The sequence below is a fragment of the Miniopterus schreibersii genome (genome assembly GCF_964146895.1).
Source record: "Miniopterus schreibersii genome assembly, chromosome: 3".
Classification (NCBI taxonomy): Eukaryota; Metazoa; Chordata; class Mammalia; order Chiroptera; family Miniopteridae; genus Miniopterus; species Miniopterus schreibersii.
The window spans coordinates 86,176,591-86,189,842 of NC_138103.1; the positions used below are offsets into that span (position 1 = coordinate 86,176,591).

A 13,252-nucleotide genomic window follows, 5' to 3' on the forward strand; every position below is an offset into this window, starting at 1 on the left:
TGACAATGTGGGTAAATGCCCCCATTTCCCGGATGAGAAAGCAGACACAGCCAACAAGTGGTAGCAGCAGACCAGACCTTTCCAGGTCTTTCCAGCTCCAGCCCACCAACCTGCCATGCCTGTTTAACAGCGGTTGGATAAAAAGCAGTCCTATTGCTAATAATAAATGAAATAGAAGCACCCAACTTCTTGTCATATTACTGGTGAAGATGTTAAATGCCAGATTTGACTTGTAAAGTATCACAAGGAGAGAGGTTTCCTTATGATCTTAAAATAGTCCTTGCCCTAGAAGTTTATCCAGGATTTAGCAAAGAGGCATCTAACCTTCAGATTTTTCCTAGGTAAAGTTTCTACCCTCTCAAGCTTCAGAATATTGGTAACTAATGGGAGTGGAGGGGAGTCAAGGTGCGATTAATATCATTGAACATTTTTAGAGTCTTTCAAAATCAAACAAAGATTTTTCTCCCATGGCTGCCCCATCCCTGACCCCCATCCTCACATTGAAACAGTGAGCTTCACTCACATAACCATCCACCTTCTCCAAGCATGGCAGACCACACTGATTAGTCATAACATTCTTCCCAGAACCCTCCCAACAAGGCCTCACAGTCCTTATCAGAGCTCCAGGCACCATTTCCAGTTTATAGGAGTTGGCACGAGAGAATAAAGCCCTTTGCCATCAAACCGTCACACCTGCCTTATGGAACACAACAGCTTCCCATTTTCCCCTCTGCTGTGCCCAAAAAAGGGATTATCAGCTACTTCCTTTATCGTGGACGTCAATGTCTGTTGTATTTTAGTTTACTGAGCAAATCTCTTGTTTCAGCAAGCAAGTCGGTTCATTCTAGGTTTATAATAACTAATCTACGTATGTATTCCTTTTATAACAAAGTCTACATTCAAAGCCTTCCTTTGCAAAATAAATATACATCTAAAAGAAAGTCTTCCAGATTTTGAAAACTATGAGAAATTATGCCTATACAGAATTCATGTTCAGTTTAATTACTTTGGAAGGAAAGTTATCCACCATTCACATTACAAGTGACTCCAGAAACATTTCGTTAACTACTTAGAAAAAAGGGCCATGGTTAAACATACAAAGGCCACATAATTTGTGAGTCCTGCCTAGAACACTGCAAGACATAGACACTAGTCATTTCCAAAAAATATAAACACCTTTTAATCCCCTCACATTATCTAAAGATGGAGTTTACAGGTTTAATTTTTATAGGTATAATCTGAAGATGACAGATGGGTGTGCTTTCTTTTTAAAATAAAGCACTTGCCTATCTTTCAACTAAAACACCACCCTGAGATGTCACTTCCTGAGTCACAAAGCAGCATTTGTGCTCAGCTGCCTGTTCTGTTTACAGCCAGCAAGAGGCCACTTCATCATGGTAATGACTGCACGACCCTCCCTTCTCCTTAGGCACCACCACGTGTGGGTGTCTGAGTAGCTCTGGTGCACCAGTCTCCACCCTTGAAACACAGTACTCCTCATAAATTAGTTACCACAGAGAGGGGACTTGGGGGTTTGAGCCTTTCCCTCACCTCTTCCCACATTGGGCACTCACAACTGCAGTCCCCCATCCTGGATAAAGAATGCACAATCTGGATTCCTCCCCAGACACTGTGGAAACCACAGAGCAACATCCTTCATAGCCCTCGGTGGCATTTACCCAGTGGGTGACAATCATGCCCAGGGAAGGCCAATCCTGCAAAAATGAGGCTGTAGCTGGGGAGCTGGAGACGGAGTGTGGCTGGGCCTGGAAGACTGACAGGAATCTCCTTTTAAGGGTAAAACCACTGCCCTCCTGACCACCACCTAAACTTCTGTGCATCTCCCAGGGATAGCTGGGGCCCTCCCACTGTTTCCCAACTTCTGCATCAGGACACTTTGTGACCTGGATGGACTGCTCTGTGTTACTACATCTAGGTTTTGCCTCCCGCCTTTGCCAATTTGCATTCGCAGACAGCAGGTACCATGGTGAAGAAGGCGGTTCGTGGCATGAAGGTCCATGAGGAGCAAAGGTTAGAGGAGAGTGGCTGAGAGTGCGAGAGAAAAACCAGGAGAAACAGAGGTCCGAGCAGGTCTGGTTAGAACTGTTTTGCCTGCTTGGGTCTCCCTCAGAGAAGACACTGGAAGAGGTTGTATTATTCCGGCCAAAGACTCAGAAGCCAACATTCCCCCAGGAGGTCGTTTTTATTTTCCTATTCAGAGTTTACTGGGGATCTTACAAGAACCACTGAAAAACATAAACAGAGTTTTAACTCACCTCTGCCTAAAGGCCCTTCCTCTGAGTTTGGGCGGGTTCTTACACATTTTTACTAGGCTGCAACGTGGCCAACCAGCCCCAGAAATAAACCAGAATCCCTGCGTATGAGTTGAAGGAGAAGTTTGCTTGCTGAAGAAAATGACTGATTTTCAAAGCAACCTTTCTTTGGGCATTGCAAGCTGACGCTTCTCAAACACAAAATCCAGCATTGTATTTCCTTCACCCTATCTCACCGCAGTTGACCTTCTCCAGAACTGAATCCCTTTTGTCCTCTGGTCCTAAGTGAAAAACTAGGTGAAAAACTAGGCTTCATTTCCTATTTCTCCACGTACAGTTATATGTTAATGTTTGTGTAGCAGAGGCTGTTCTCCTGGTAATTATTTCATCTCACTCCAGTCCCTAAAGAATTTTAGGTGGCTTATAAAAGTACATAGAAAATAAGGAATAAAAGAAACACAGAAGGGAGCAGAGCCTGTTGGACTGCAAGGTGCATCTGTAGAAATGGAGCACCTTCATCCAGACGTGCAGCCCCACCCCAGGGCCCACAGCTCGGGGGCAGAGCCTGGGATGGGTGTCAGACCCGCACTGGGTCTCGCAGCTGGCTGCCTCAGCACACAGCTATTACACCCATGGGGGAGGGAGTGGCCTACGAGGGAATGGCACTGAGGGTCCTGATGGGAAAGCAGCGAGCCCAGGGGAAGAAGAGCGTACAAGAGTGCATTTCAGAGGGTTCCATCCACTTGCTAGAGGTGAGCTGTCATTTTACTTCCCAGTGACTATATCAGAGATGGGAACATGATCATTTAGAAGGTTCACAGTGCTCATAAGATTGAAACAAACCAACCGGATAAGAAATACATAAGTGTCTGGGATCTGAACGTCCCTGTGGATACTCGGCTCCCTGTCAGCTGCCCTGGACAGACGTCCTTGCTTCCCACTAGAAGAGGTAAATTCACTTAACAGGTGTGGGGCATAACACCCACGCTCACCTGGGTTAAAGCAAACCTACGAAGGATAAAAACCACGTGAACCAAACACATGACCCTCGTGGTCCTGTTCCAAACATGAAGAACACGCAGACCATCCACACCAGACCAACCAGGAATGCACGGGGCGGCCCTGCACTGACCCTGGTTGAGACCACCATCTAGACAGAGCAGGCAGGAGGCACACATTGAGTACCTTCCACACACGTCGTGGCTGTAACAGGGATACTCACGAGGATTAGACCACAGATGGCTGAGGTGTTTTCACTCAAAGTGACCCATTTAGTACTGCCTAAGGCAATGTATAACATATGGAAATATTAACTACTTTTTGAGGACTTACAATAAGCCATTCAATAAACTAAATATTTAATGTGGATTACCATATTTAATCTATAAAACAAGCCTATAAAGTAAGCATTATTATTCCCATTTTACTGATAAACAAAATGAAATACAACGAGATTAAAAAACTTGCCCAAGGTCACTCAGCTAGTAAATGGTGAGGCTGGGATCTGCAGCCAGAATTGGAAATAGTTTTGTCTAATTCCAAAGGCCATGCCTAGAGTCACTCTATACAGTGGTTGCAAAAGAGAAGTGTTTATGCCTAAAGATGTGAACTTCAAAGACATAGAAAGTTATTCTGTATAACTGTACTCATCAAGAAACTATACCACTGGAGCATTCCTCTGTCAGAAAGAGATGTCATTGGTCCACAGTTCTTTTAGGAGGAGAGGGAGCCAGATAGAAAGTTTCACCATAAATACCTTTTCGAAGGATAACTGATGAAAATTTTATAAAAACAAGTATTAAGTAAACATTTTTCTCTTTCTAGAAGTTTTAAAATAAAGCTCCCAAGTTCTTTGACAATCTTTCCGAGGAAAAGTGAGGTCTCCATGTTCTCTCCCCCCTCAAATCTGGAATCTTTGGTCACTTGATTAGCAGAATGTGGTGGAAATGATGCTGGGCCCAGGCCTTGGGAAACCAGCAGCTCATACTGCACACTTTTTTATCCAATCATTCCCTAATTACAAAAATTAATGTGGTGTATCTCACTCTCATTTATAGGGCAAAACGATTTTCAATAATATAGTAATAACATACGTGGAAAAATCCAAAGTGTAGAGTATTTTGCAGGCATTAAAAAAAGCTTCCAAATGTTAGAGGCCATTGGAAAATGCTCATGAGAGAGAAAAAAAAAAAGCAGCATACAAAATTGTATATATCAGCCCCAGCCGGGTGACTCGGTTGGTTGGAGCATTGTCCCTTGCACAAAGAAAAAAAAGGTTGCAGGTTGGATCCCCAGTTGGGTGCATACAAGAGGCAACTGATCAACGTTTCTCTCTCTCTCTCCATCCCTCTCTCTCTAAAAATCAATAAACATATCCTCAGGTGAGGATTTAAAAAATTGTATATATCATATTCAATTATTGTAACTTTGCCAATAAAAAAATCTGTCCAAGGAAATACTTGAAAACAAAATATACTAGTATTATTTTAGAGCAGTAAAATGCCAGTTGATCTTTTCTTATTATTTATTTTAAAAATATGGTTTTATTGATTTTTTCTTTTAGAGAGAGGAAGGGAGATGTAGAGAGAAAGAAAAATCAGTGTGAGAGAGGAACATCAATTAGTTGCCTCCCACATGCACCCCAACCAGGGATTGAACCCACAACCTGGGTATGTGCCCTGACAGGGAATGAACCAGCGACCTTTTGGTGCATGAGAGGACGCTCAGCCAACTGAGGCACACTGGCCAGGGTGATCCCTTCTTCTTTACCTTCATCTTTCCCTATAGGTACTATTTTTATTTTCCCAAGTGGGAAAACAACACTGTATATGAGACTGGCACCACAGGCAAACCCTTGAGCTCACAGACCTTCTGTGGGACCCAGATTTACACAGTGAGGAGAAACAAGACAATTGGATGGGTCCAGACACAGCTGCCTGTGAAAGGACAAAAGGCTGGGAGTAAGGAAACCCACCGGATGGGCTTTTCCTCTGTAGGGACAGCTTCTGTTGGCAGCCCTGGGACAGCCCGGAGACAGCCCTTTCCATGGCCCAACACATAGCAGCTGTAGCCCTCCTTCGGTATTAGAAACCAAAGAGGCCTTCATCACATTTTAGGGATGACAAAAAATTAGTCACCTGTGTTTATAAAATAGCAATCAGCTTGCAGAGGGGCCTGGGGAGCTGCAGGGGTCTGGGACACATGCTGCCTGCCAGCTGGTGATGAGGGTATCACATATAAACACAGTCCGGCAGCAAGGACAGGCTGTGTTGTTCCCCGCACCCCCCTTTCTTAATCAGTTTCAAATATTAGCCCAGCTGGATCAAGGAAGACTTCAAAAGCGGTAAACATTTCCTCTGCCTGAGATATTTTCCATGACTGTTGCGGAGGGCGGGAGAAAAAGAAACCATTAGTTTCTTCAACAAGCCCTTCCTGAATGGCCCGTATGCGTCGGGGGCACGTCCAAGAAGACGCGGCAATGCTAGGATGAAACGCTAACTCCCGTGTCAATGCAGTCGCTCTGTGAGCTGGAGCTGACCCCCGCAGGCTTCCCAGAGCCAATTCTGTGCATCCTTCCCAGCTCCACCTTCAGTGACATGTGGGTGTCCTGAAAAGGAGTCAGCGAAAGCTAAGATTGGGGCTTCCCCTCCCCCAGAGACCAGCACACCATTACCTGGAAGGGCCAACCAGGGGCTCCTCTATACCTCTCCACTCATCTCCAGCCACTCTCTCCTTTCTCCTTGTGCGCCAACCATACTGACCTTTCTGAGCATCACACCCACCCCATGTGTCACCACCATAAGACTATATATGTGTCTAACTGCAAAGGCTCAGGAGTCAGCCACTTGCCTTCGAATAGCAAGCCCTTCACTGCGTGAACTTCACTGACTTCACCTCTCTGTGCCTATTCCAAAGTCAAAGTCAGCATAAGGATTTTTTGGGCATACAGAAACTGAAGTATGCTTGCTTGTGGAAACCCATCTCACATAAAGCTTGAGGTGGGGCGTGCTGGTCAGGTTTCTTGGTGAGGCTAAGAAATAGTATCATCAAAGAAATAGTATCATCAAAGGATAGGCTTCATGAACAATGTAAAATTAAGCCTATAATTGGGCCGACCTGAATTATTAAAGCATCTGGATTAAAAACTACATTTAAATCCATTTCTTTTAAACCCTCTAAGAATAAAATTCAATGCCACTGCTAATGCCATTTTCAAACACTAATTAGGCCATGTGCTTTCAAAGAGCTTTGGTTTTCTTAAATAAAATAGCCCTTCATATATCCAGAGCCCAAACAGATGGAACCTCACCACTCCAGAGTTCAGCTGTGAGATCTGTGAGCAACCAAAATGACTACTACTGAGTTACAATTTTAGGGGCTCAGTGGCCTTTTTCACTCAAAGTTTTAAGCTTTTACTATATTATATTACAAGCCAAATAACAATGCTTTAGAAAGTCCTGCAGTAACAGCCAATATTTCCTTCTCAATCGCTAAAACTGCATATTGTCCTTTCGGCAATATTCTACTTATTGGTTAAATGTTAGATCTGTGTAAAAGATTAGCAGACACTTTGAACAGTCCAAAGGATAGTTGCTATCTGTGATCTTCCAGGGGGCATCCCAGCAGTGCTCTTTTCCTGTTCCATGGTTAGCAAGACACCAGATCGCCTTCCCTTACTGTGGATTTGAGATACCTGTCCAAAAAGAACAACAGTGGAGCCTGTCACACAGAGCCCACCCCACTGGGTCACCCAATGGTCAGACTCACTGTGAAAAGTTGTTCTGTTCCTGCAGGAGGTACAGCCCCTGACATGAATCCAAGCACCCGTTACAGGCCTGCAAGACCACGCAGGGGACCCAGTTATCTGCTACCCAATGGGTGACCCCAAACTACTCATAATCAACAGTACTGTCTTGAACTTCCACTATATCAGCCTCGATGCTTAGGTTTTCTTGATGTGTAATTTATACTGATTTCTGAAATGCACATTCACCTAATTTCCAACTAAGGACTTAGTTATGTTCCAAAATTTAGCATTTTTACACCTCAGAATCCATGTTTCCATGAGAAGTTTTAAATGGCACTAAAGTTCTCGGGCCAACTCATAAAAGCCTATTACCTCATAATGTCTCTGAAGTATTTAGGTGGCTCCACTCACCACCTCCCACCCTAACCCCTTCCTTCAAACCCTCTAATGACTTCTCACCACCTTGAATAGCATCTAACCTCCCACTCTGGCCTATGAGACGCTCTGGGCCGGGCCAGACCTTTTCCTACACATTGCTCTCCATTCCTGCCTTTCTGCTCCTAAGAGGCAGCAATTTATCCCCTCTCAGGGTCTGTGCTCATTCCAGGTCCTCTTCTGGAGCACACCCTCCTTACACACTCACATGGCCGGTCCTTCACATCTCAGTGCCAAGGGCACCTCCTCCAGAGGCCTTCAGAACTGGTCTTTCATACCACACACGCCAGGTATTCTTCTACATTACCTTTTTAAAATATGTTTAGCCTTTATTTTTAACCTGTTAAGTGTCTGTCTCCCCCATTCAGGCTGTATGCTCCCTGAGATCAGGGGCCTAACCCCTCACCCTACCCCCTGGCACAGCAACTGGCTTAGACGCCGCACTTGATAAACACATACAGAGCGAGCGTGTGGACGTGGTGAGCTCATGTGGAAGTTTCTCTGTAAGACACTCAGAGCTCAGTCATGGCAGCCTGGGGTCCACCCCCTTGCTGGCAGCTGGACCTGGGAATGCTTCACCTGTCCACACTCCCCCACGCAGGTACTGACACCTCCAGGGCGTGCACCGCTGCCTCCAAAGTGGGGCCCCAAATCAGGTGCCAAGGGACGGCGGAGAGCCAGGCCTCTGGCCAGGGTCTAATTTTCTTCGTATTTCTTGATTCTGTCAGCTGCCCCAGGCACTGCCCCCACTTTTTTCCTCTCTCCTCGGCTTCCTGCTTTGGTTTCTGCCTGCCTAATTCTGCTTCAGAATGGCATTCTTTCACACCCTCTCCCCCCTCCCTGACCTTGAAGCTGGCACTGCGTCTCTGGAGGGTGTTTATGACTGGCAACAGGCTAACGGGAGGAGGAGGGTCTCCTCTGCCTGCCTCCCGCCCCAGCCCTGCCCTGCACTCAGTGGGTGGGAAAGGCTGCCTCGGACCCAGACCCGAGTGCACAGGGCAGGCAGGCACAGGGCGCCCCCAGCACACAGCCCGGCACTCTAACCAAGCTTCGTGTCATTTGGTTTCCACTGATTTAAGACACTACATTCAGATTTAGCTCACTGCCAGTTCCAGAGTCACCAAATTCCACAATGGGACCCAGGTAATATGAAGAAGCCTGCATGTGAGGCTCCACTATAGTCCGCAGCACTCGGGCCCTAAGAACAAGTGTGGTCAGCAGACCGCCACTTATAATAGTTATTTCTCTTAGACATGGTACCAGAGGAGTTGTCCAGTGGCACTTAATCTCAAATTTAGCAAGAGTAAAATTCCCTCCCGAGTGTAATATTTTATTTCTAGCCTAGCTGTAAACGTTCGCCCTGCCCAGGGTGCCCTTTCTAACTTTCTACACAGATGGGGGAAAAACAAAAAACATATGAAGCAAAGTTTATAGGAAACCACAAACTGTTCAGAACAGGGAGTTACCTCCTCAAAATAAAACAGTGGAAGCAGGGGTACATTACTTCAAAGGAGTGAGAGGGAGTTTCCCATTTTCAGCAAATACATTATCAGTCCTTGGTAATAATAATAATTATTAGATATATATTCTCCTTCTTGACTATCTGTCCTTTGCAACCAGTAAAATAAATTCTTAGAAAACAATCTTATGTTTAGTTTACATCACTGTTAGTTCAAAATATTTATAATTATCCACAATTAATTGCTATTTAATTGTGTGATGTTACATTTCATTAAGGCAGCCCTTATTACATTTCTGCCAAATCTCTCTCTTCAGTTGCTAAAACAATCAGGCCCCCTAGCTATTTATTGCAAGTATTGAAATGGTCTATAAATACATCCTATTCAACAGGTATTTATTAAAAATGCCTATTCTATGCAAACTTCTATGCAGAGCTGGTGGGAATGCGAAGATGCTAAGAGAAAAAGAGAAAGTGCTGCCTTCAGAAATGTTAAAATGTCATGGGGTGGGGGCGGGGTGGGGGTGATACAGGTAGATCAACCCCATTATCTCAAAAACCAAGACTGTCATTTACATTTCTCTGAAAACATTTTCTAAACTAGTTAGTCTCTGTCCTAAATCTAGCCACTTTTATAAATGCCATCTTCAAGTGCTTGATTTAATGTCTCATTTTATATAGAAAATTGTTTCATTATTCAATTAAATATCAACTTACTGTCCCCATCTGATTTACTGGGAAGGAATCTGGAAGAAAATATAAACTAGAAAACTAAAGAGAAAAGCAGCTTTTAAGGACACAATTAGAACTCATTATAATCAGCACACACACGGCTGAAACGGGCTTGTCTTAAACAGAACAACAAAAGTACTGGCATCCTACTCCTACAGAACTACCAGTTTCCACCTTTGACAAAAAAAAATTGTCACCAGTCCCTTTTCCTTTTTAAACAGCTTTAAAATTTTTTTCAGTTATAGTTCAATATTCTATTCGTTTCAGGTATACAGCATAGTGGTTAGACATTTAGATACCTTATGAAGTGATCATCCCCACAAGTCCAGCACCCACCTGGCACCAGACTTAGTCACCACAATAGTACTGACTATACTCCCTGTGCTGTACTTTACATCCTGTGACTGTTCCGTAACAACCAATTTGTATTTCTTAATCCCTTCACCTTTTTCACCAAGTCCCCCAACCCCCTCCCCTCCAGGAACCATCGGTCTGTTCTTTATCCATGAGTTTGTTTCTGCTTTGTTTTCTTTCTACTTCTTTCTATCTGAATCTCCACGATCCTAATTAGAATTCCAATGAAACTGATTCATACAATTTTGTTAATACAGCAATGGGGTTAGAAATGAGACCTTCAGTATGGGTGCAAGTGATGCCCTTATTAGTAAGAATAATTGCCTGTTTTCTTTCCCATCTCTGTCCCCTTCTTAGAGCTAGACATTAATAAAAACATCGATACAATTAATATTCTGCATATGGGCTTCAACTGACCACATTTTCATAGGATTGTGGTTAAACAAAAAGTGTTTTAATATCAAAATTGGTATATTGTTCTAATATTTAACCTTTAGAAATATTCAACAAGTCTTTAAAATGCAAATATTTTACAAAATGTTCACTAGCTTAGATTTCCAATGACTATCATCTAAAGTTAAAAATCAAACACCAAAAATTGTAGGGAAGAATACTTTTAAAAATTTTACACCATCGCTTCCCCACTGAAGAAAAACACTTATTTGCACATGTTTCTAAGGGTATATTAAGTTAATTTTATGTCTCTCTCTTCATGCTTAAGAAAATTCCGTTTCCTAAAATTAAGGGATTACATTCTAATTTTTAAAATTTTTCATTTAAACTAGTCATAATATTTTTAAAAAAGATAACTAGCAAATGAAAGATACCTAGCAAATGAAACAGTCTCAAGAAGTAGTAAAAATATATTGTAATTACCTTTTGTCTGGTCCCAAATCCTCACCTTCAGGCATGTCTGCCCTCTGAAAATGCTAAGACAGTGGAGAGAGCTGCAGCTCGTCCTGCCACGACGATCTCTCCTCCAGATGACCACAGGAGGAAAAACCCCAGCAGCCAAGTTCTTTCCTTTTTGGAAAAAAAACACTCCTCCCTTACTCAGAAAGTAGGTGTTTACAAACTTCCAAAGCGCCTGCCTGCCTGCCTTGAATGAAGCTAAGAGCCGAGTTATTATGACTGTCCCCTTCTAAAAATAAATAGGTCACCTCTTACTCCCAGTACCGTGACAGGCAGCTGGGAGCAAGCACGGCCCAGCTGCCCCGCATTCTGTCCAGTCGTGTGAGAAGGTGTCATCGCCCAGCTATTAACCTTTATGGGATGACTTCACCTAGGCCTGCCTACCCTTTCTTTTTCCTGATTTTTTTCCTGACATGACCAGGCACCCCACGGGGAGCGGGAGCGGGGGAACTTCAGCCAGGGGATCAGGTCTCCAACTCCAAGGAGGGAGCTGGAGGGCGGAGAGCGAAACGGGCCACGCGGGCCAGAGCTGAGAAGTTTGTTTGTTCTGAGAACACAGCCACTCAGCAAACGAGCTCTCGCTCCAAAAATAAAAATTAAAAAAATGTCAATAAAAAATTGTGTTTTGAGGGTTACTGTTTTGCATGAAAATCTTTCCTTGGGTCATTTAGATTTCTCCACTCAAGTACACACTCAAACATGAGCCCCTGTGTTTCTTTGGGCAATATAGTTTCTTCCACAGGACTTCCCTCTGTCATCAGGGAGCAGCCTGACATTGGCACCTAGCTTGGCTCATCACTACGCAGGAGGCGTCAATCACTAAGTACCCTCATTTGCTGCAGCTTCTAAGAGCAGGACAAAAATCACTCCAATTCTGCTTTTACCAAAAGGCTAGGCGAAAAGTTTGTATCTAGGTGGTAAAAAAGTACAAATTTCCATCTCTAAAATAAATAAGGCATGGAGATGTGATGTACAGCATGGTGGCTATAGTTAATAATTTGTATTGTATATTTGAAAGTGGCTGAGAATAGATCTTAAAACTTCTCATCACAAGAAAAAAATCTGTAACTTTGGGATGACAAATGTTAACTAGACTTATCGTGGTCGTCATTTCATAATAAATGCAAATATTGAATCATTATGTTGTAAACCCAAAACTAATATAAAACTATGTCAATTTAAAAAAAATTTTCAATTTAAAAATAGAAAGTATGGCTCCTTCCTGATTTAAAAGAAAAAAAGGCTAGAAAAATATAACTAAGATTCTTTTAGGAAGACATTGTAAATGTTTTTTGCATAAAAACTTGAAACCATTTTGTTTTCCTGATTGGTAATACTAAGTAAGCAAGATCTAATTATTAAGAATAATTTCTTTCTTTAAATGCCTGTATTCCACGGTCTCATTATAGCGAATCCTAGCAATATATCTATAGCTAATGTATATTTTACACTTATGTGTCAAAGTGACTTCCAGTGCATTAAAAAATTGAAAAGTCAAAACAAATAACACAACCTGCTCTCCTTTGGGAGTGTTAGCTATTTTGTGACACAATTCAAGACATTTCTTTAGTATTTCATACAAGATCTATAGTTTTTTACCTCAAAGTCTAAGGTTAAGGCAGTGCAGATACTCAAACACAACTCAAATACTATTGACCTTGAGAGAAAACAGTCAAAAGTAGAGTTCTGAAGATCAGAGTGTGCAGGAGCCGCTAGGCACTGGCACTGAAGCAATGCACTGCATTGTTAGAAATTCCAGGTTTAAAGACCTGAAAAGGTGAAGTACTGAAAATATTATCAGTGAGAATATTGCCACACTTTTATTTAATCTTATCAACAAAATGCCAATTATCTGATCGAAGTCTCAGTTCTGACAATTCTTTCCCGGTAATTTTATCTTTTGTTCTCCCAAGCGCCTATTTTACTATTTCTTGAATATCTGAGTGCAGCTGCTGCTGAACTTAGCTGCTCGTCACTACAGAATGAATATATCCCTGAAATCTGCCTCTCGGTTTTAAAGGGCAACTAACCAATTAGTGCTGTAACAGTTGAACTGCCCATTATTACCAGGAAAGATTTACTAAAATACTTCCTTTAAGCACTCCTTCATGCATTTTTAAATTACTTGTTTCAAACAAGAAAAAACAACAAACAAAAACTCACAGACATAGACAACACTATGGTGTTACCAGAGGGAAGGGGAGAAGGGAGTAAAGGGGGCCAAATATATGACAGAAGATGATTTGACTTTGGGTGGTGGACACACAATGCAATATACAGATCATGTATCAGAAACCTATATAATTTTATTAACCAATGTCACCCCAATAAATTTAGTTT

General features: G+C 42.7%; 1 protein-coding gene across 3 annotated transcripts in view; it reads right to left on the minus strand.

The window, feature by feature from the left end:
* Positions 1 to 13,252, minus strand: part of RETREG1 (reticulophagy regulator 1) — a 111,159-nt gene that overhangs the window by 28,310 nt on the left and 69,597 nt on the right. The window contains exon 1 of one of the 3 annotated variants that reach the window (XM_081131957.1): positions 10,877 to 11,400. The exons of the other annotated variants lie outside the window; for them this stretch is intronic. Coding sequence (XP_080988083.1) covers positions 10,877 to 10,911 — 35 coding nt within the window. The 5' untranslated portion in view covers positions 10,912 to 11,400. Of the gene's footprint in view, positions 1 to 10,876; positions 11,401 to 13,252 lie in introns of those variants that run through there. 3 annotated transcript variants of the gene reach the window in all.